At 34.0% G+C, this 23,482-nt stretch overlaps 4 protein-coding genes across 5 annotated transcripts in view; 1 reads left to right on the forward strand and 3 right to left on the reverse strand.

Annotated features, from left to right (window-relative positions):
* LOC109347077 overlaps window positions 1-1,308 on the reverse strand; it is a 2,513-nt gene extending 1,205 nt beyond the window's left edge. Inside the window, exon 1 of the mRNA XM_019586807.1 lies at window positions 38-1,308. Coding sequence (XP_019442352.1) covers window positions 38-1,308 — 1,271 coding nt within the window. The remainder of the gene's footprint in view (window positions 1-37) is intronic.
* Window positions 5,346-9,106, reverse strand: LOC109348120 (chromatin remodeling protein EBS-like). 2 transcript variants are annotated; one of them, XM_019588353.1, is made up of 6 exons: window positions 8,477-9,106; window positions 8,001-8,109; window positions 7,512-7,860; window positions 7,083-7,151; window positions 6,241-6,382; window positions 5,346-5,755 (listed from the first exon to the last, which is right to left on the reverse strand). In XM_019588353.1, exons 2-6 carry the CDS (start codon window positions 8,059-8,061, stop codon window positions 5,633-5,635), a joined length of 744 nt encoding a protein of 247 aa, XP_019443898.1. In that variant the 5' UTR covers window positions 8,062-8,109; window positions 8,477-9,106; the 3' UTR covers window positions 5,346-5,632. The 2 variants fall into 2 exon arrangements, with proteins under 2 accessions (XP_019443898.1, XP_019443896.1); XM_019588351.1 differs by lacking the exon at window positions 8,477-9,106 and having other exon boundaries at window positions 8,001-8,216.
* Window positions 13,084-15,056, forward strand: LOC109347078 (serine/threonine-protein phosphatase 7 long form homolog). Its single transcript, XM_019586809.1, has 4 exons — window positions 13,084-13,833; window positions 13,979-14,065; window positions 14,284-14,667; window positions 14,754-15,056. The coding sequence occupies exons 1-4, from the start codon at window positions 13,084-13,086 to the stop codon at window positions 15,054-15,056; spliced, it is 1,524 nt and encodes a 507-aa protein (XP_019442354.1).
* Window positions 17,804-19,843, reverse strand: LOC109348121 (chromatin remodeling protein EBS-like). The gene is made up of 4 exons (XM_019588354.1): window positions 19,720-19,843; window positions 19,217-19,562; window positions 18,784-18,852; window positions 17,804-18,065 (listed from the first exon to the last, which is right to left on the reverse strand). The coding sequence occupies exons 1-4, from the start codon at window positions 19,772-19,774 to the stop codon at window positions 17,897-17,899; spliced, it is 639 nt and encodes a 212-aa protein (XP_019443899.1). The 5' UTR covers window positions 19,775-19,843; the 3' UTR covers window positions 17,804-17,896.

Raw genomic sequence — 23,482 nt, forward strand, 5'->3', positions numbered from 1 at the left:
ATTGTTCCTGAGGCATTTGGTGCTGGCGAGTTTGGACAAGATATCGGCTCGGGCGTTGCTTTCTTGAGGTACATGTTGAATGGTTGCTTCATCGAAGTTGGCCATGAGCTCCTTCACCTTGAGCAGATATTTTCCGAGGAGGGCGTCCTTAGTTTGATATGCACCTGAAACTTGAGATACAACTAATTGAGAATTGCTGCAAATTAATACCTTACGGGCGCCCACTTCTTTTGCTAGTTGTAGCCCGACAATACACGCCTCATACTCCGCCTGGTTGTTGGACGTAGGAAATGTGAAAGTAAGGGAATGTTCAATGGTTACTCCTTGCCCATCTTCCAACAGAATGCCAGCCCCGTTGCCTCTCGGGTTAGAAGATCCATCGACGAAGATGGTCCATACCTGCTCCGGATCGCCCTCTGGTGCGGCTAGCTCGGCCACAAAGTCAAATAGGACTTGGCTCTTGATGGCCGTGCGAGGTTCGAAACGGATGTCAAATTGGGAAAGTTCTATTGACCATGCGATCATCTGCCCGGCCAATTCTGGCTTATGCAAAATTTCCCTGATTGGCTGATTAGTCCTGACGATTGTTGTATGAGATTGGAAGTACTGGCGTAGTCTTCGTGTGGCGACCAACAACGCATATGCCACTTTTTCCAGCTTTTGGTACCTTAACTCCGGGCCTTGCAAGGCTTTGCTTGTGAAATAGACCGGGTTTTGACCTTCTGTCGTTTCTCGGATCAGTACGGCTGCCACCGCCCCATCAGACACAGCCAAATATACATACAAGATTTCTTCTGGTAGTGGCTTGGAGAGAATAGATGGGGCGGCCAGATATTGCTTAAAAGTGTTGAACGCCGCTTCACAACTCTCAGACCATTCAAACTTTGTGCTCTTCTTCAATAACTGGAACAAAGGAAGTGAATGTTTCGCAGCGGATGGGAGAAACCTGGACAGCGCGGCTAGTCGCCCATTTAATTGTTGGACCTCCTTGACCGTGCGGGGGCTTCTCATGTCGATGATTGTCTGGCATTTGGATGGATTTGCTTCGATCCCCCAGCTTGTTAGAAGGAAACCGAGGAACTTGCCCGCCTCTACTCCAAAAGTGCATTTTTCGGGGTTTAGCCGCATGTTGTATTTGCGGAGTTGCAAAAAAATGCTTTCCAAAATGGATACATGATCTTCGCCGGGGAGGCTTTTGGCGATCATATCGTCCATGTAGACCTCTATGTGTTCTCCGGTCTGGCCGGCGAACACCTTGCTCATCATTCTTTGATACGTTGCCCCCGCATTTTTCAAACCGAAGGGCATGACAGTGTAGCAGTAGGCGATTTGATCAGTGATGAATGCAGTCTTTTCTTGGTTGGGGGGTACATCGGGATCTGATTGTAACCGGAGTATGCATCCATGAAGGACAGGTACTGATAGCCTGAAGAATTATCCACCAAATGGTCAATGTTTGGGAGAGGATAAGGGTCTTTAGGGCATACCTTATTGAGGTCTGTGTAGTCCACGCACATCCGCCACTTCCCTGATGGTTTCTTTACCAACACAACATTTGCCAACCATGTGGTGTAGGTGATTTCGCGGATGAAACCCGCCTCCCACAGACGGCGCCAATGTTCTTTATTAGAACACAAAGATACGGACTATGGTTAATCAGATGTTGATGTAGGGGCAGAAGGTAGTCGTCAAAGCAGCAGGAGGAAGTAGGAGAGTTGGACCCGCAAGTGGAGGTATCTGAAAAGGTTCTCCGACGATCAAGTCAGTGTATGAACTAGTGAGAGAATAGCAATAGAATGAGTAATATTAGAGAGTGAAGAGATTAAGATACTTCCTGTTGGTGGAGATCCATATTTATAGAAGGGAGAATTGACATTGAGCTCTTGGCTGGTGGTGCGACGCGTGGCCGACCAAAGGTGTTGTCGGGAGTTGCTTTTCCCGTGTCAGGCGGTCTGCTAGGACCGTACACTATGTCATTCTTGTCTTCTAGCCTGTGGTTGGTTTGGTACCCGTTCTGCAACCCGTTGGCAGGTAGGTTGGTGGAGTACGGAAAGCATGCTGTCCCTTGGGTCAACTCTGGTGGTCCCAACAAGTGGGGCCCACCTCGGCGACCAAGCTTGGGACTCTTCGGTTAGTCGGGTAGGAACAGACTTGTTAATGTTAGATTGATAAATTATTTTACAACATACATCGAGGAAGAAAATACTTTACATCTTATAAAGATGGGAGCTTTAAATTCTTCTACATTCATTATTAATAAATCTATAATCGATGCCATGAGTTCAACAATTTCTTAGTTGATGTCATGAAGTACCCCAAAAATAACATGGATGTAATTGGGATCTCATCAATTTCTATATTATTAGGATTTAATATGTCCTAGGGTTTAATATGTCATGTTCATATAGTTTTACATTCCATTTAACATATGAAGGTATCTTCTATTTTCTAACTTCATCCCTATTTTTCGTTAGTTTCTTTGTCTTATATTAGTTTTTTATTATACTAACGCGTTGGTTCAGATGGTACATGTTTGATTCCCCTTAATCAAGAACTCGGGTTCGAGTCTTGTGGATGGAAAAAATGCATGTTGGGAGAATTAGCCTCACTTACCTGTGGATGTTCCCAGTTCGGACAGGATTGTCTCCAGTGCGATGATATATGTGGGAAACAAAAAAACATTAGTTTTTTATTATCTTATTCCTTTTCCTACGGATGATGGAAAAATTGCTTTCGATTAAAGGAATATTGGTATTTCCTTTTCAATTTCTAACTCTTTTATTTGTACATATTCTCCACATTCTCTATTTTTTTTTCTTCAATTTTTGTATATTCTCTGGCACCTTAAAACACATTTTAATGAGTACTGTGAGTGGTATCAAGCCTCCACATACAATACGAACTTCTTTTTTATTGACTACTATTACAATGGATATAAATTTCTTATAAAGGTAAAAAAATATCATCTCTTTTATTTTTCTTACATATTTCTTTGTGTCATTTATATAACTTCCATTTTATGAATTATCTTCTCTTTTACTCTTTTGAGTGTTTTGATCTAATAACATGGTCTTCATTTTTGGTAAGTTCTTACTTTTATTAATGTGCTCTTGATTTAATTTTTTATCGGTAAATGTTAGAATGTTAATATTTGTAGTAGACGAAATCAAACATTTCAACTTTTTTGACTCTAATCATTTACTGTCTACCCATCATACTACTTTATAACTCATTTTTTATTTTAAATTTGCACCATCACACCACCCACTCCCAAATTATTTTAATATTTGATTCATCTCTCTTTACCTTACATAACATAGAAGATTTATTGTAAAATATAATTGGAAGATTACTTAGAGATTAAGTCCAACTTTTAATTACAATCATTTTTCCTCTCTATTTTCAATTTGGTTTAACATTCTATGTCAAAAATGTGTCTGATTGATTTTTTGTTGTGTTTTTTTGTTTGTTGCAAAACTACAATATTGTAGAACTTCATTTCTATGTTGGTTTGTTGAAAATATCATATTATATTGTAGAACTTCATTTCTATGTTGGTTTGTTGAAAATATCATATTATATTGTAGAACTTCATTTCTATGTTGGTTTGTTGAAAATATCATATTATATTGTAGAACTTCATTTCTATGTTGGTTTGTTGAAAATATCATATTGTGTTGTATATTTAATTTTTAAAATATTTAATCATTTATATTGAATCTTACTTTTTTAAAACGGAATATTATTTTGAATCTAACAATTGGAATATTATAATCTTATATTTAATCTATAAACTAATTAACAAATCCAAAAAAAAAACTAAATTCAAATTTAGAACGTCTAACCATGAAAAAAAAACCAAATATAAAAAGTTTTGGCATCACAAAAAATACACGTCACTATATATATAGATGGAAATAAAAAATAAAGCCATATCAAATCAAGTCATATAAATAAGCAATAATCAATGATATATTGATATGTTAAAATCCATTAATCCATGTCCATATATAATCCAGCTGAATAAATTGAGTTTTCCAAAAAAATAACAATTAAATATTAGAGTGGAAACCTTAAATTCATAATTTCCCTTATTCATCGTTGAATACCAATTTGAAATTTCTTCTAATTTTAAATCAACACCTACAGTGAGTTTTCCAACCACGACATCACTTTTCACCTTCTTTCTCCCCATGTCACTTGTGAACAACTCATGTACTATATTTTTGCCTAACATATAGAATAATTTATATCACAATACCTCATAATTTCAAATTCTGAAAACAATCTCTATTGTTAAAGGAATAAATGATGCATATATCTTTCATTCTCTCTCCCAATTAAGTGAGACTTTTGTGCACTGGACCATCTTTTTTATCAAATAATGGTTAAAACCAAATTAATCAGAGATAGGGCCAAAATGCGAAAATGAGATCACATGATTGACGATTAATGATTGTTTTTCTATGGTGAGTATTATAACTAATTGCTTTTTGAGATTGATTTTCCATTTATAAGTTGAAGTCTGCCAACATGATGGTATAGTCACATTGTATTCTATCTCATTCACATATTAAGTTGGAGTCATAACTAAACAATTTTTTTTTACTATCAATGGTATCTCCTTACCTTTTAATAAGGAAAAAAAATCATTTTCAGGGTTTGTGGCTGTCCCTCCCATTAAGTGTCACTCCCGAAAATCGAACCATTAACCTTTTGGTCATTTTAGGGATCTAGCGGAACCTTATACTACTAGACCAACATCATGTTGGTATATCTCAACACTTTGACACTACATGAATACATCTGAAGCAAATCAACATACACCAATATACAACACTTGTTATTACCAACTCATCACCATGTTCTGAAAGTGTAAATGGAATATTTGTGAAAAACAAAATGATATCCTCAATACATTCCATGCAAACACGCTCAAAACTAGAGGATGAAACGGCAAATTGACAATTTCATATAATCATGGACTAAATTGACAGTTTCCTACAGTCATGGACCAAATTGTCATTTTCACAACTATGTTTGGTAATTTCAATTTAGTTTTCTCATGTGATAATGCTACCAAACCACAGTACTCCAAAAACAAAACTAAATGTAAATCACCAAACAGTTTTGGCACTATTGAATCAAATTCTGCTCAGTCACACAAACGAGACGATGATATAGTAGTGTAATGCCTAATTGGATCATCAGGTATCGTACTAGGCGAAAGGTTCAATCTCTGAAAGCGACACTTGTTGGGAGGGACAGTCAGACACCTCAAAATGGATTAGTTCCTTACAAATTGAGTAAGGGATACCCTTAATTATACTAAAAAAAGATGCGACAAGAAGCATTCTATGCTCACAATGCTCATCTTGTTCTCAAGAAAAACTGTTTAGACATTTTATCAAGTATTTGGTCCAAAACACAACAAACATTAAACTGTAAAACACAAGCAAATATCACACAAGTCTACAACATTAACCATTCCAAAAACTGGGTGAAGAATATATAGAATAGAACCAACATCATGCTATATCAAGGATAAACCAGAAATCATTGATGGCACAAAAGAAAGACTTCAATATCTTCCATCATGATATCCATTTTACCTAACCCTCTGCTCATGTGATCATTGATACTTCGATAGCCTTCGCATTAAAGCTTCCAAAAGCTTGTTGCATTCTTCTAGTGACTTCTCCATTTTAGTTAATCTCTGTTCAATATCTTGCTGAAATTCGTCCGTTACAGTCACCTACAATAATCCAGTTCTATGTCATAATCATCACTTATATAGCAGTTCAAAATGCATACAGAGGCCTCCACTAATAAGTAATGTCATTGAGTCAACATACAACATTATTAAGGCATACTCCTTATACAACATCAAATCACTACATTGTAAACTATATTCAAAACTTAAAAATGATTGTCATAATATCTGTAGTTTACTTTTAAGCATCTATAAGCTTAATTTTTTTATACTTCCTAACAAATTCAAGTTAGAAAGGAGAATCGACTAAGCGAAGTTTGGTACTGAGACTCAAGAAACACACATGTCCACACAAACTCTGATTACATAATATGAAACAGTACACACATGTCTGCCAATGCTTCCATGTTCTTGATTAGAAACACCAAGACTACATTGCTCGAAAAACAACTAGAACTTTTACATTCTACAGAGGAAGCAAAAAAATAAGTGTAAAATTATTAACTACTGGATTAGGGCAGTCTCACCTGCGGGCCATAAAATGGCAGTGGTACAGGATATGTAGCCTGGGGTTTCTTCGAGTAAATGACAGATGGACACTCGGAACATACAAAATGGCCCAAGTTCTTTGCTTCTTCAATAGTCATGCCCACACAAGCAGGATGGTACCTACAAGAAACAAACAAAGATTGAAATGTGTTTCTTTTATAAAATCTATACGCACATAAACAGACAAAAAAATGATAACATGTCATCCTCGAATACTCCTTAAAAAATTAACAATGTTTTGCAATGAATGAGAATGTGATGCAAAATATGGTCAGTGCTGATGAAACCACATAAGGATACGCCTCTGCATCATTCCAATTGTATTAGGAGAAAAGAAACATGACCCAGAGTCAACATTTTTAGTCTAAATTAAAAGGCTGATATTGGCACATCGGCAGTTTCAACTCAATGTATATTTCACCTGCCTTTGAACATTGAAGTCATAATTCTTTTTGGCATGACTAATTCATATTTTATCGATTCCTGCTTTGGCTTTTATTGTTTTTTTATTGACGAACAAGCAGAAAGTCAAGAGTTGAGTAACACACACTGCACCATAAGGTCATCTGGGTTATAAGACCAAGACATATGAACTTAATGAATGCGTAAAAACTATTGGAATTCTGAAAACATCATCATAGGGCTTCTTTTTGTTTAGGATAAAAAACCTTTACACTTGCTGAGAAGGTGCTGGAACATTGACAGTTCTTTCATCCAAGCAAAGAATACATCTAATGCTCAAAGTAGATGGCTGAATAATTAAAAATCACATGCAGACATGATAATGGTAAACAAAGTACTACAGAATATAGTGATTTACCAATTCTGGCACCCCTTACAGTGCACCATGAAGTCATCCGGGTTTCTAGGCATCTCACATTTGCAATACCTACCAAACATAAAACCAAATCAACAACATAGCCCCCCTCCCCAACAATTCCGATGCTATAACACCATTCTGTCAAGTGAAAAAAGAGAGTAAACCCTCAATATAGCCCTCTAAAGATTATGTTCAGTCAGATATATTCTCAATTTTTTTGTCACAAATAAGTCTTTGAAAGAATTAAAATGGCATTGGATTGGTCTTTTTAAGCACTTAATTGGCAAAAATAATCAATTTAAGGGCGCTTTATATTTTAATTATTTCAAGAACTTAATTGGTGACATAAACTGTCAATGACCTATCTGATAATACCAAACTCTATCCAGGGCTGAACTGAATTGAGAGTTTAATAAATAAAAAACTCACACAGCAACAAAATCTGGCATGAAAGTGCCTGTAGCAGCCTTGTACTCGAATCGCCAATAGTAATCCTCAGGACGTATATTCTCAAGCTTAGTATCGTTGTTATAGGAGTGCACAACACACTTCCCTATAATGTTGTGAGCACTCTGAACATCATATTGATCAGACAAAAGAAGTTCCTTTACTCCATGGAACTGCCTGCGTCCCCCAATAGATTCTTCAGGACGATAATACCATCTTATACTTACATTAACATTGTTTCTATTATCGTGCTCAATCTTTTCCACTTGCGCCACACGTGGTAGCTTCCTCACATTGGAAAGAGTAGGACGCATAAACACACAATCCCCAACTGCAATAAGGAAAATCACCATTCAGAAATTCACACAACAACCAAATGGTTTCGTACCTTCGGTTCCTTGCACAAAGAAATGATTTTGAATTGTTAACGCAGCCGCATAGGTGCAAGATGAAAAGGGTATTGATGCTTACCTTTTACGATCTTGTTGGTGCCTCTGATGGTAGTGTATGAGAGTGGTTTTTTTTTCGCCATTCAGTAAAGGGTTCCAAGCTTTGTTTATGATGAAAGGTGAAAATGGTGCTGGAAATGCGAGCATCGGCGAGAATGTTTAAATTGTCTTACAGATTTGCCAAGATGGGCTTCGGCCCACGAGAAACCCAACTCAAAACTAGCTAAAACCAGGCTGGGCTAGTCATATCTTGACTCAAAAAATTGGTGAACATTATCTACACAAATCATTTTGTTGACAATACCATCAATTTATTTGTAAAATTTTGATTTGGGAGGAGTTTAAGATGCAAACTCCTTTACTTCGCGGTGGTGCGAACTTCTTTTAACCTGAGATTGCCGGTTATAATAAAGGCAAGATGTAATGATATTTTTTAATGCATATGCAAGAGAGAGGATTAATGGCTAGCACAAACCAATGACATGTAGCATAACCTACATCATTATATTACCATCTTCATTGACACTGAAAAATGACTGCGTCTTCTTTATGAACTTCTTTAAGCCAATTAATGAAAGTATCGATATGTGGCATTAAGAAGCTTGATTTATCACACCATTGCTTCATCATTCTCAGACAATTCTCCATCCTTCTAAGCTTCTGCCAGATTGCAACTACACCAAGGGAAAATCACAAAGTGGTGTCCATAATCATAACACACACACACACAAAAAGTAATATCACAAATTCGTAACACACAAGGCTTTTCTTTCACTCACTAAGAGGAATAAACAAACTCAATAATTCATTTTCTATTTTCATTCATTGCATTGCTACTAGGGTACACAGAAAAACTTTTCATAGGCAATGAACAAGTAATAATATAATAACACTAAAATGAACCAAATCTTATATTTCCATTCATTAAGCGCCCGGTACTGTGATTTCCATATGTGGTAAGCAATGTTAATGAGAGTAACATTGCTGAAATTGTTAACAAGTCAAAGGTTTTATCACAAAAAATGATACAGATATGTGAGCTTGTTTAATTTAATAAGTTACAAAAACATTCATTTACCAAATCTATAAAAAAAACACAGCAAACACAAAGAAATTTTTGTTCCATTATCATTAGGTAAAGTTGTATGCCGGTTGAAACCCCGACAACATCATATTCGGTAAGACTGCTTACATCTATGCTCGTCGTGAAACACCATCTAATTGACAGACAGTTGAAATAGCAGTTTGTTCATAGGTTAAGAAGTTTACTCAATGGGCAGTTGGGAAGGGTGAAAAGTGCTTTGAACTTGGTCTTCGTCATACTCTGATGTTCTTTGTTTTTAGCAAAAACCCTTTGTCCCTCCAATGAACGAATTTGAACGATGCGCATATCAATTTTTACTATGAATGGGGGGGGGGGTTAAACCTAGAGTAGATAAATCATTTTCTTTTTTTAAATGTTTTCTCTTTATGGGTTAGACTATGACCCTCTTCTGTTTCCTTACTATCCTAGAGTGATGTTCAATCAATTTGAATCGTTGCTCTTTTTTAGATTAGGAAGAAGAAAAAAATATGTATTTATTGTGTGTAAGTTTTATATATTATTATTACATTATTCATTTCATTTATTATTCATATAGGAGTTGGCCAATCTAGCTTGCTATTTTTGGTATCTAGCCCAACTCATCTACATTCATGCCAACCTGGGAAAAATTACGGGAATAGTGTAGTTTGACTATATTATCCCACATTTAGTGTAGCTTTTGAATTAATTACGGGTTTGGGGTAGTTTTTAGTGGATTTCGTGGACCAGATCCACGATTTCACTAAAGTCGTGGACCACATCCACAACTTTCCTGGAAACTCGTGGACCCCATCCACGATTTCCCTGCAACGTGTCAGGTCTCTGTAAGTCGTGGACCAGGTACACGACTTTGATGGTAATGTCGTGGATAGGGTCCACGAGTTCCATGCAATGTCGTGGACCATGTACACGACTTACAAGTCGTGTATTGGATCCACTATTTCCAAGTTCTATATATATCCCCGACCCCGAGTGTAAACCACACTGAAGGAAGAACTGTATGAAAAAATTGTAGCCTACTGTAATTGAAGAACTCTGCATATTTAAGGTAACTTAAAATGCTTTAAATTTTTTTAGATCTTTTATTTTATATATAATTTTATGTGTTACCTCTGTTTAAATGTAAATATGTTTGTCTATATTTTACTCTATGTTATATGTAGATGACAATTATTAGAGATATTGTTAGTGATTTTAGTGATGAGAAGGACATTGAGCTTTGTGATGACGAGAATGATGATGTTCAGATTACCACACATGAACCAGTTATCGTAACATATCATAATCCTTCATCTTTTTTCGTTAACATTGATTATCAATCTGGACAAGATTTTCCACATAGAAGTACTCACATAAGTACTGATATAGATAATGATCTTTTTGTTGGTATGCAATTTGAATCAAATGAGACAACAATAAATGCTGTAAAACATTTTCATATTAGAAATTCTGTTGATTACGTTGAGGATGAGTCTAGGCCAGATAGATATGTTGTAAAATGTAAATATTATGGTGTTGGGTATGAATGGAGACTTCGAACATCAAAAAATGTGAAGCGTGATATTTGGTAGATTAGAAAAATTAGTAGAAGACACACTTGTGTATCCACTAATATTTCTCAACATCACACGAAGTTGAACTCATCTTTCATCGCAAACTGCATTGTGCAACTAGTATCAGAAGATCCTGGTATACCAATCAAAGCATTAGTGAAGGAAGTGGTAACTCGTTTTGGTTATACGGTCACATATAGGAGGGCTTGGACTGCTAAACAAATANCCCAAATTTATGGTGATTGGGAGGGATCATACAAGGAGTTACCTCGTTGGTTGAATGTTGCTCAATATTATGCATCAGATACAATTGTAATATTCAGCATCTAACCATGATGAACATAATACTTTAATTCTTGATAGGGTTTTTTGGGCTTTCAAGCCATGCATTGAAGGATTTGGTTTTTGCAAACCAATCTTTCAAGTTGATGACACGTTTTTGACTGGAAAATATGCTGGAACTTTGTTAATAGCTAGTTCCCAAGATGGTTTTTCTACAATCTTCGGACATATGTTACCCCACAACCAAATATTTGCATAATGTCATATAGGGGTACAGGTTTATTGGGTGCACTACGTACTGAGCTCCCGCAATGGTGTGATGGTCAATCTGTATATTGCATATGTTGCTAGCAATTTCAATAAGGAGTTCCGAGATAATGATTTGAAAGAAAAAGTCATTGAAATGGGTAAGTGTTGAAATGAATGTCATTTATGTCAAACTGTTTCTATATTGGATTTTTGTGAATATTAATGTACTTGTTGTAGGCTATGAATTGATGCGGCCTCGATTCGAGCGAATGCTTGCTGTATTGCGTCAAAAAAACTCCAGGACGGCAGCGTGGTTAGATAAAATCCCAAAATAAAAATGGACGCAATCATATGATGATGGGTGACGGTACGGCCATATGACGACGAATTTGGCAGAATGTGTAAATGCGGTTCTCAAAGGAGCAAGGGCCTTGCCTATTAATGCACTTATTAGAGCAACATATCATAGACTAAACTCATGGTTTGTACACCATAGAAATGAAGCAACTAACATGATAAGGGCGGGTCATGTTTACTGCTAAGAATTGAGTAATGTGATTAATGAAAATAACCGAAAAGCTAGATGTCAAATTGTACGAAATTTTTCGCGGGAATCAGGAGTCTCGGAAGTAGAAGTTGCTAGTACCGGTGGTAGTCGATACGCAAGAGTATACACAGTTAGATTAATGGACAATTGGAGTGATTGTGGGGAATTTCAATCACATAAATTGCCATGTTCACATGTTATTGCTACTTGTGCATCATTGAAATTAGACTACGGCCAATTTATATGTTAGAGAACTTGCAGAAGGTTTATGGACATGAGTTTCAACCCATTGCAAATGAAGAATATTGGCCTCTTTATTTAGGTCCAACGTTCATTCCTAATCCCCTTATGTGTAGGAACCGTACTGGAAGACCAAAAACTACAATATACACAATGAAATGGATGATTCTCATTCCCAACAAACTAAAAAATGTGGGTGGTGTAGGAGTGAAGGACACAATAGGAAGAAATGCCCTTTCAGAAGTACCAAAGTCGGACAAAGTTCAAAGCAAAACTAAGTGATGTAATATTCCACTTTTGTGTAATTTCGTAATATTGTAATTTTGTGCAATTTTGTGTAATTTTGTAATAAATTTTGTAATTTTATAATTTGTGTAATACAATTGTGTACAATAAATACACGTTCTAAATTTTAAAATTCAGAAACATAATAAATTTCTAAATACACTTTGTAATTTAAAATTCATTAACACATCAATTTATTACATCAATTTAACACATCCATTTTTAAAATTCATTAACACATCAATTTCTAAATACACTTTGTAAATATAATCCATTAACACATCAATTTAAAATTCAAATTTGAAAATTCAAAAAACATACATATTCGGAAATTCTAACAAATTTCAAAATTCAAACAAATTTCAAAATTCAAAAATCATAAAAATTCAGAAATGCAAAATTCAAAAAAAAAAACACAACACATTAATACATCAATAAATAGGAATTAAAAAAAATGGAAAATCAAAATATTTAATGAAAGTCGTGGATGGTATCCACGACTTTGGTGCAGATAACTAGGGTTTAATGAAACTCGTGGATAGGGTCCACGAGTTCTGTGTACGAAATTAAAAGAGAGTCGTGGATGTGAGCCACGACTTCAATGGAAGTCGTGGACTGCACCCACGAGCTTGGCCCAAGCTAGGTTTAGCCAGGGAATCTCATGCGTGGCTAGGGCACAAGTACCATTGGCAGGTACGAACTCGTGGACCTCATCCACGAGTTTGGTGAAGTCGTGGACCCCATCCACGACTTCCAACCCTATATATTGAACCCTCCAGAACCTTCATTGTCACACCAACCCATCTGAAATCTTACTTTCTAAAATCCTACTTTCTCTCATTTGACTATAATTATTATAAAAAAAATGGAACATATTGGTTCAGGTCCTATTAACCCCTCCCTTCTCACCCTTCAAAAAAATCATGTCTCCACCAACATTTGGAATGGTGGAGAAGTTACTTTTCGAGCAATGTACAACTTTTGGCAAAATTTACCATCTGCACCGGTGTTAGAAGTTATTCGTAACACGACATTTGGGCATATTATCGATATCGGTACAATTGAAATCAACAACCACCTAATTACGGCATTAGTTGAGAAATGGAGGCCGGAGACTCACACCTTCCATCTACCTGTTGGCGAGTGCACAGTAACTCTTGAAGATGTCACATACCAACTTGGGTTGCCAATAAATGGAGCTCCTGTTACTGGCATTGCAAGTGGTAATTGGGAAATGATTTGTCACAACTTGTTGGGTGCAATCCCAACTGACAAACAAATTATGGGTCAAAGGATCCAAATGAGTTGGCTCGACTCAACTTTTGCGGTTCTTCCACCACATGCTGATGATGTTGTTATTGAGCAACACGCAAGAGGCATGATTGGAGGCTTCCTCATGCCAGATACATCAGGATCACGAGTCCACCTGATGTATCTCCCATTGTTGGAGGACTTGTCTCAAACATTCCAATATAGTTGGGGTTCAGCGGTATTGGCGTGTCTATATCGTGGAATATGTCGTGCGGCACTCATTAGTCACCAAATTGAAATCGGTGGATGCTTGCATTTACTACAGTCATGGGCATATGACCGCATCCCAATGCTAGCTCCAAGAGTACACAACCATGACTCACAAACTTTCCTTTTAGTCAAAAGGTATATTTTTTTCCATGATTTTATTACTAAAATTCTTCAAATTACAATAGTTTTTGTTTGAAATTATTCATATAATAATAACTACCAATAACATTACATTTTAGGTGGGCGCAACATCTAATCACACCAACATCCATGGTCATGCAACGAACATAATACGGTCAATGTTGGATCGCTTGCGCATTGATCAGGTAATTTCTGTAAATTCTAATTTTTAATATATTTACTATTATTTCTAACTATTCTTGTATTCATTAATTACTAACTTTGTTTATATATTAGTTTGTGTGGACCCCATATAGGAACATTACCTATGTGGGCCCCATACCTGATGTAGTCAGAGCACGTGTACCAAATTATTTCTAACTATTCTTGTATTCTTTAATTACTAACTTTGTTTATATATTAGTTTGTGTGGACCCCATATAGGAATATTACCTATGTGGGCCCCATACATGATCTAGTCAGAGCACGTGTACCACTCATTTGCTTTGCACTTGTTGAGTGGCATGATGCTGATCGGGTGATGAGGCAGTTTGGTCTACAACAACCCATCCCAGAAGATCAAATTAATCTGGAGAAACAACACAAGATGAATCTACGTTGGAAGAATGACTACAACTGGCCTCAAAAGCATGACCAGTGGATTCAGGTTTGGAATAACCGGGAAAACTATGTGGTCAATGGTTTTCCCGATAACCAGCTTTTGTACCGTTACTCACAGTATATGCAATGGTACTTACAAAGGACAAGGAAATACATATCTCCAGATGGAGCATATTCAGCCGGATCGGTAATAACATATTATTTTATTTTATTTTATTCTATTTTATTTTCTTTTCACATATTCTAACAAATTCAATTTTTCCATTTATTCAGTACAATTTTATCAAAATGATTCGGGATAGATGTGCTCCTACAAATGTGTTTCCAAATCCGTTGCAGTCATTGAATGACGTCTATCACAACTGCAATGAGATGATGCAAGCATTTGCTCAACTAATTCCAACCGCCTTCTCCTCAACTACTTCTCAAGCTCCTCCTCCACAACAGTTCCAAATGTCTTTTGCACCTGACTATCAACAACATTATGAGAGTCAAACTCACACGGATACTTTTCCGCAGGCATACACTCAGACTCTTGCTCCTCAGCAACAACAACAACATCCATTTGGGTTTTAAGGTTACAGAGCAATGGGTGACTACTCATTTTCTCAATTAGCATCATCTTCGCAATTTCAAGGAATGTCATCAATGTTTGGCACTACTTCAAATACTCCATTCTCGGCATTCAACTCTCAACAATATTATCAGCCGACAATGCCTTCCCAAACAAACGATGACGATGAAGATGATGACGATAGTGAAGACGAAGACGAGGAGCAGCCACAACTGGTTAGAGGTGGAAGACAAAATCAATCGCAATAACAACAACAACTAAGAGTCCAACCACCTCGAAGGAGAAAGGCACCTGGATGTGGAACATCATCTCATAGACGCCATTATGGTTTTTTTCCCGCTAATTAAATGTTTTTGAAATTGATACTACATTATGAAATTTTCTTCTTTTTCCAATTCCAATTTTGTTATTACATTAATTTTAAATTACAAATTATTCCAATTCCAAATTTGTTATTAAATTAATTTAAATTAATCATTTAACATATTCAATTACCATACTAAAATACTCATTTAACTTATTCATTTTACATGCTAAAATTACCATATTCAGTTACATTATTCAATTATCAATTACTATATTATTTTTATAAATTAATAAATAAAAAAACAAGTAAAATGTTTCGAGTGTAATTTGAAATAACCCATGCAATCTCGTGTACCGGGTACACGACATTGGAAGTCGTGTACCCTATTCACGATTTCACTGAGGAGAGAGAATAATAAATGGAAATCGTGGTTGGTATCCACGACTTTCCAGTGAAATCGTGGCTCTGGTCCACGACTTTGCCAAACTCGTGGATGACATCCACGAGTTTCATAAAAATACCCCAAACCTGTAATTAATCAGAAACATACCCCAAACGTGGGATAATGTAGTCAAACTACAGTATCCCCGTAATTTTTCTGCCAACTTGTGGCGAGTTGGGTGGGCCCACGTTGAGAGGTCTATGAGCAAGGTTGTATTCATTTAAATTATGGTCCAAAACCAGAAATCCACTCTATAAATCGTATTTGGTTAAAAAAAGAGGAGTGTGATTTCAAAAATTGAAATGGAAATAGTTTTGATCTTCTTTATTATCGAAGATGGATACTTAATTTTAGAATAAAAATATTATTATAAATATAAATAAAATGATATAATTAATATTTGATTTTGTTTTTTGTCTTGTTTTGTACAATACTTTTCTCTTCATTAGTGAAGAGGGTCTCACTGTGTCAAGGGAGTCATTTCTCAACCTTGGAGTTTTTCTGGGATGCAAACAATTTTTTGCTGAATGAAATGGTAATAGTTTTTTTTGGCTTTATTTTTTCAGTCATAGGAAAATATGAAATTTGTTTCATGTCCCTGAACTTAGCTTTTAGAGGTTGCTAGCAAGCAAACTCACATGACATGAGTTCTCAAAAACCCAAAATTAACATCTTGATACATTACCAACAAAATATTTGTTTAGTAGTCTCCCCAGTTCAATTCCTGAGGATGATACTTGTTAAAAAAAATAATCATATATCCCAAAAGAGATTAATTTCTTACCCATAAAATGAAAGTAACCTTTGGTTATACCAAAAAAACATGCAAATATAAGTAACTTAAGCCTATGTTTGGTTGAGTAGAAATATAAGAGAAAGAAAATGAAAGAAGAGAGATTAAAGAGAAACTCAAATTTTCTCTTCTTTGGTTTAAGAGAGAAAGTGAGAGGAGAGAATAAAAATGTTACTGAGCCCACATAAAAGTTTTTTGTGGAGAGAAAGTTTGAGACAAAAAGTAGAAATTTGGGAAGATAAAACTATCTCTCAATTTTATGTTTTAAACTACCTTTTCTTTATGAATATTTTTGTCATTCACAAATTCATATATATCTCATTCTCTTCTCTTTCTATCCAACCAAACAATACAAAAATCTACTATATTTTTTATATCTTTCTTTCTCCTCTCTTTCTTTCCTACCTATCTCTCTTCTCTCATTTCCACTCTTCAACCAAACAAATCATAAAGGTAATTTGATGTTTGTATAGCAATGAACCAATAGCAATGAACCATTTTAAAGAGAAATCGAAGATCCACTTTTAAGTTTTATCTTGCCATCAAATGAAACCCAACTACATGAAATTTTCAACAAAAAAAACACAAACAAAACTACCCAACAAAAGATTATTTGGGACTTGAAACAGAACAAACTTTGAAGGAAACCTTATGTTTTAATCAGATCATCAAACATATTGGAAGTAAACATTATTTCACCATTCAACTTAGGCTGGGATATGAGACAAATATGAACTATATTAAGGAAAAAGAAACCAGAAATCATTGATGCCACAAAAGACTGAAATATCTTCCATTGTGATATTCATTTGAGTTAATCTTTGTTCAATCCCCTGCTCGAAACCCTTCGAATTATCGCTTCCAAATATCGCGTTCTCCATTTGAGCTAATCTCAGTTCAATCCTTTGCATAATTCCCAGTTCTATGTCATAATCATCACTTAGGGAATTGCAGTTGTGGAATTTTAATATAATTCCCATTGTAGGAATGGGTATATAGGAATGAACATCAGAATACTTTACGCCCATCAACGAAACAAATTAGAAACAAAAGTAAACTAAGGCTCTCAGACAAGAGTGCACAAAAAACAGTTGAAGTATCAAAACTTCAAAAGTATATTTAAGACTTAAAAATGTCTGTCATAATAACTGAATTTACATTTGACACAAATTCTGATTATGTAATATGCATGCCCGATAATATTTTCATGTCTCGATAAGAAACACCAGCGCTGTATTATGGCTCCCAAAACAACTACAAGTTTCACTTTTTACTCAAGAAGCGAAAAGTACATGTAAAATTATTTGGTATTGGATGCAGGTGGTCTCACCATGCCATCAGATGCTTGCGATTCAGGAAGTGTAGCCTGCGGATTCTCTAAGTCATCGTCAGTTGAACATTCGGAACATACATATTGGTCCAAATTCTTCGCATCTTCAATAGTCATGTCCACACAAGCAGGATGGTACCTACAAGAAACATACAAAGATTGAAATGTGTTTCTTCTATAAAATCTATGGGCACATAAACAGATACAAGGTAATACTAGCATGACTCATCGGATACTCCTTAAATTTAACAATCTTTTGCGATTAATTAAAGTATTATGGCAAATACGGTCAGAGTTGATAAGCCCCTGCATTATTATTAAACTTATAGAATGAGAAAAGAAACAACATAACCTAAAGCAAACATTTAGAGCCTAAATTTAAAGGCTGACATGGACACATCGGTAGTATCAACTCAATGCATATTTCATTTGCCAATGAAATTTTATTTCTTTTTGGCATGACTAACTCACTTGTAAACAGAAAATCATTCATATTTTCACGATTCATGCATTGATTTTGATTATTTTTTGATTGATGAACAAGCAGAACGCTAAGACTCAGGAGTAACACACACTGCACCATGAGATAATCGATGTAAGGACAGGACATAGGAACTTAGTGAGTGCATGACAACTATTGGACTACAGAAAACATCTTCCCAGGGCTTCCTTTTTGTTTTGGGTCAAAAATCTTTATGCTGCCTCGACGAGTCGACGGTGCTGGAATATTCACAATTCCTTCACCCAAGCAAAGAACACTCTAATGCTCAAATTAAACATCTAAATGACTAAAAACCACACAGAAACATAATAATGGTAAACAAAGTACTATAGATTATAGAATAAAGTGATTTTACCAATCCTTGCACTCCTTACACTGCAGCATAAACTCATCCGGGTTTTTAGGCATCTCACAATGGCAATACCTGCAAAACATAAAACAAAATCAACAACATAACTCCCCTCCCCGCCATTTCCAATGCTAAAACAACATTATTCCCTCATGGAAAAAAAAAAGGCGAACCTCAATTTAGCCCTCTAAGAATTACTGTGTCATCAGATAAATTCCAAAACCTTTTGATCACAAATAAGTTTTTGAAAAAAAATAAAATGTCATCACATTGGTCTTCTTAATTACTTAACTCGCGACAAAAAATCAATTCAAGGGCATTTTATATTTTAAATATCTCAGCAACTTAATCACTAACCTAAACTTTCAAGGACCTACATAACACCATAATCTGTATGGGACTGAACATTGAGGGTTTACTAAAAAACAAAAAAACTCACACAGCAACACGATCGGGCGAGAAAACACCGGTAGCAGCCTGGTACTGAAACCTACAATAGTAATCCTCAGCACTTACATTCTCTAGCTTCATATAGTTCTTAAGGGAGTGCACAACACACTTCCCTTCCATTGTATCAGCACTCTGAAAATCAAATCGATCCGACAAAAAAAGCTCTTTTGCTCCATGGAATTGCCTTCGTCCACCAATAGATTCTTGAGGCCTATAATACAATCTTACACAAACAAGCACATTGTACTTATCATCTTGCACAATCTTTTGCACGTGTGCTACACGCGGTAGATTGCTTGTATGATCATAAGGACGCATAAAAACACAATCCCCAGCTGCAAAAAAAAATTATATAATATAATAAACGATCACATTTCAGAAATTCACATAGTTTAAAAACATTAACTTGGGTTTCTAACAACAAAAAGAAACGATTTTGAAGTGATTAATGTAAATTGGTAGGTGAGAAATGAAAAGGGTTTCGATTATTACCTCTTACGACCTTGTTGGTGCCTCTGATGGTGGTGTATGAGCATATACTCGCCATGGGTTTACGATGAAAGGTGAAAATTCAGTGTGGAAATTCTCAAATGAAGAAAATGAATAGAGAAAAAGGTTTTAAACTTTTCAAACTAGGCTGGGCCTCTTGTTTCATAAAATATGAGAATCAATGTATTTATATTTTTCTATTGATTATCCTTTTAGAACTGTATCTCATGTAAAGTACACCTAATAAATATTACAAAATAAATTATATTTAATATAAAAAATATTCTAATTCACTAAATAAAATATATAAAATTTTAATATTTGACAATAGAAAAAGTAAAATTGTAGGTCGTGGTTATAGCCACGTTAGTAATATATAATTTCAAAATATCAAGTTTATGCTACCTCTGTAAAAATTAAATAAAAGTAAATTTAATTTTTTTGTTTTTTAAATAAAAGAGTGATAAAATCCAATAATTTATCGGTAAATATTTCAATGTGATCATCAATGAAAATAATTCGAAATTTTAAATTAATATTTTTGTCCATGAAGATAGTAAAAACGCATCAGATGGAGGAATTAGATATAATAGAACTCATAAATAATTTATTATATCATTAATATAATAAATTTTCTATATCATGGATAAAGTAATGATACATTATTTCCTAATAAGAAAAATATATGTAATTATCAATCATACCATTTTAAAAAAGAATAATAAAAAACATTCTTAAAGATGAGAATCATATATAGCAAGATTATTATTAAGAATCATATATAGCAAGATTAGGCTAAGTCAGCAATTTAGTAAATTGTACTTCTTCTATACATTATTGGCAAAACTTTTGGACTTTATTGCCATCTTGACAACTCTAAAAACCTGGTTACTACATTTTTGTTTATCAATTTTTCATTAACTAATAGTAATATATAAAACAAAAATACAAATATTTCAATAAGAAAAGGTTATTTAAATATGAAGCTTAAATATTATCATGATAAGATGTAGAAAACTCACCTAACATTTGTTTCTAACACAACTGGCCCTTCAAAAAATCCAAGAGCCATGCCAGAATGGTAAAATCACTCAACATTATGTCTATCATAATAAAGCACATCTTCTATCCCAAAATGTGTATCATGTTATATATATTTGTTTCTCATTTGTCAGAAAATGTAAAATTAATATATATTTAATTCATATTTTATTTTTTCGATTAAAAAATAAGGGGTATTTGAGAAACACCCAAGGCAATCATGTAGGCAAATATATTTGTAAGAGACTTCAGTTCATATTCAGAGTATAGTTTTCATATAGTATCAGAAATACTCGTGTTTTCATTATGAAGTGTGAACACTCAATTTTGTCTGGTCCATAAAAAACCTAGAAAATTTCAATAAAAAATAATAGAATTTTGAAGATGGTTTTCTAAAAAATAATAAAACTAAACCAGTTGTTAAAGTTTCTAAATCTAAGCGATTAGGTTAACCAAACTAACAAAGCTAAGAAAGTCAAATCAACGTTGTTAAGGTTCCTAAATCTAATTGATTAGATTAACCAAAATTCAAAAATAATAATAAACATATTATGTTAAGGTTCCTAAATCTAAATGGTTAGGTTAACCAAAATTTAACTTTAAAATAACTGAATTCACAAAAAAATGATTTTTCAAAAATGAATAAAAAATGCAATAAAAGATACCTTCTAAAAACTCATACGGTTGTCCCTAAAAAACAATTAATAAAATGACTTTATTTTAGAATTTTCAAAGTTATGATATTAAATGAATAAAAATAATTAAAACTATTTTTATAATTATTTTATGATTTATTAAGGTAAGTAAATAAAAATACTAAGTATATTCCTTTAAGAAACCTCATTTGAATTTAAAAATTAAATAAATAGTTTTGCTCATTTAAATTAATTAATTAATGAGATAATTTAATAATAAAAAATAATAATAAAGTCATACATTTTAGTGAAGGGTACCGCTTAAGGCAGACATATATGGTGCTAATACGTTTCCTACCTTGTAACCGACTCTCGAACCTGGATATCAAAATTCCAAAACCTAATGTAATTAGGCTTAAAAGATTTTTCAACATTTTTAACTATAAAACATAGTGATGACTCTAAAAGATCATGCAACCGAAAATCGGGGCGCGACAATTGACGACTTTGTTGGGGACTTTTTTAAGAGAGTCCGACTCATAATCAATAAAATGTGTGACTTTTTGTTTATTATTATTATTATTATTATTATTATTATTATTATTATATTTGTTAATTTCCAACAACACGAAAATTGCATGCTTAATTATTAATCGTATGATTATGATATCAATATGAATTACATACTTAATTATTAATTGTATGTTATAAATATGAATTGCACACTTAAATCTTAATTGTATGTTATAAACATAAATTGCATGCTTAATTAATAATTATATGTTGTATGTATGAATTGTATGTTATAAATATTAAGTGTATATTTTATGTATGTATTATTTTTGTTATCAGATGATATATCATGTACACATTTTAGGCACACATGTGCCCTACACCAGAGTATTAGTGATACCTTTTTGAATAGAAGGGACACTAGCCTCATTGGCCGCGGTCTTTGCCACTTCTAAGGGTTGGTGATGCGGACCACTCATATTGTTACCTCTTATTATGAGTTAGTCGCTCGAGTTGGTCTCCTGTTTTCAACATCATAATATTTGAGTTTTTCGATTGGAGAGAGTTGCAATATGAGCACTTCATAGGGAGTCTGGAACTTTCCAATGGCGTCCATTCTATGTTAGAACCTTATGTTAGGATGTTGTACTTGTTGTGAGTCTTGTGATTTGTATAGAATTTATATTATAACATTTGTTTGGAATTTTGTCACGTAAAATCAAAATCATGTAAAATATTCCACCTTTGAGGGGAATTCCTATTCTCATAACAAGGAGATTATCATAAAAATAAATATGACAATTTATTTTGGTCATAAGCTAGCTTGAACAATAAAAATAAAAGAAATATAACTTAAAAAAATATAGATACATGTTCAAATTGTAATGATGGCTAAACCACCCCAAATATAGGGTCCATTATCTCAAGAGATGTACATTTTGCATTTTTAAATATTTCATTCATCATGCATTAATAAACCACACATCATTCAAAAAAATTCATCCATAGACACATAAACATAAAACGTACATATTCAACCATTCACTCAATTATCCATTCATTTATGCATTCAAAAATAAAAATATTAATTGATTGACTTATGCATTCAAAAATAAAAATCATTATTGATTGACTTATGCATTTATCCAAAACGATTTTTTTTATTGATTGACTTATACGTACATTCATACATACATAGATATATGAAAATTCATCATTCACTACTTACGCATTTATTCATTCACCATAAATACATACATTAAAAAACATATTATTCAAAAAATCATTTCACCCATGCATACACTAACTCAAAAAAAAAAACTATCATTCAAAATAATTAATTCATGCATGCATATAAGAAGAATACATTACTCATACATTCTTTTAATTAACTATACATATATGCATTTTTTTAAAAATACATCATACATACATTCTCTTATTTATTAATATATTTACTCATTCACTCATGCATCAAAAAATATATAATACATGCATTCATCATTCATGTAAAAACACATATAACTCAAACATTTATTCCTTCATTGATTCATTTCACTACTCATTCATGCATTCAA

This window comes from Lupinus angustifolius, chromosome LG05 (assembly GCF_001865875.1).
Source record: "Lupinus angustifolius cultivar Tanjil chromosome LG05, LupAngTanjil_v1.0, whole genome shotgun sequence".
Lineage (NCBI taxonomy): Eukaryota > Viridiplantae > Streptophyta > Magnoliopsida > Fabales > Fabaceae > Lupinus > Lupinus angustifolius.

Coding starts and splice junctions, on each gene's coding strand:
- LOC109348120 (XM_019588353.1), bottom strand. CDS start 8,061: ATGGCGAAAAAAAAACCACTCTCATACACTACCATCAGAGGCACCAAC. Junction 7,861..8,000: donor CACCAACAAGATCGTAAAAG/GTAAGCATCAAT, acceptor TCCTTATTGCAG/TTGGGGATTGTGTGTTTATG. Junction 7,152..7,511: donor ATGCCAGATTTTGTTGCTGT/GTGAGTTTTTTA, acceptor TATGTTTGGTAG/GTATTGCAAATGTGAGATGC.
- LOC109347078 (XM_019586809.1), top strand. CDS start 13,084: ATGGAACATATTGGTTCAGGTCCTATTAACCCCTCCCTTCTCACCCTT. Junction 13,834..13,978: donor TCCCAATGCTAGCTCCAAGA/GTACACAACCAT, acceptor ATTACATTTTAG/GTGGGCGCAACATCTAATCA. Junction 14,066..14,283: donor ATCGCTTGCGCATTGATCAG/GTAATTTCTGTA, acceptor TTTATATATTAG/TTTGTGTGGACCCCATATAG.
- LOC109348121 (XM_019588354.1), bottom strand. CDS start 19,774: ATGGCGAGTATATGCTCATACACCACCATCAGAGGCACCAACAAGGTC. Junction 19,563..19,719: donor CACCAACAAGGTCGTAAGAG/GTAATAATCGAA, acceptor TTTTTTTTGCAG/CTGGGGATTGTGTTTTTATG. Junction 18,066..18,783: donor TGTAAGGAGTGCAAGGATTG/GTAAAATCACTT, acceptor TGTTTCTTGTAG/GTACCATCCTGCTTGTGTGG.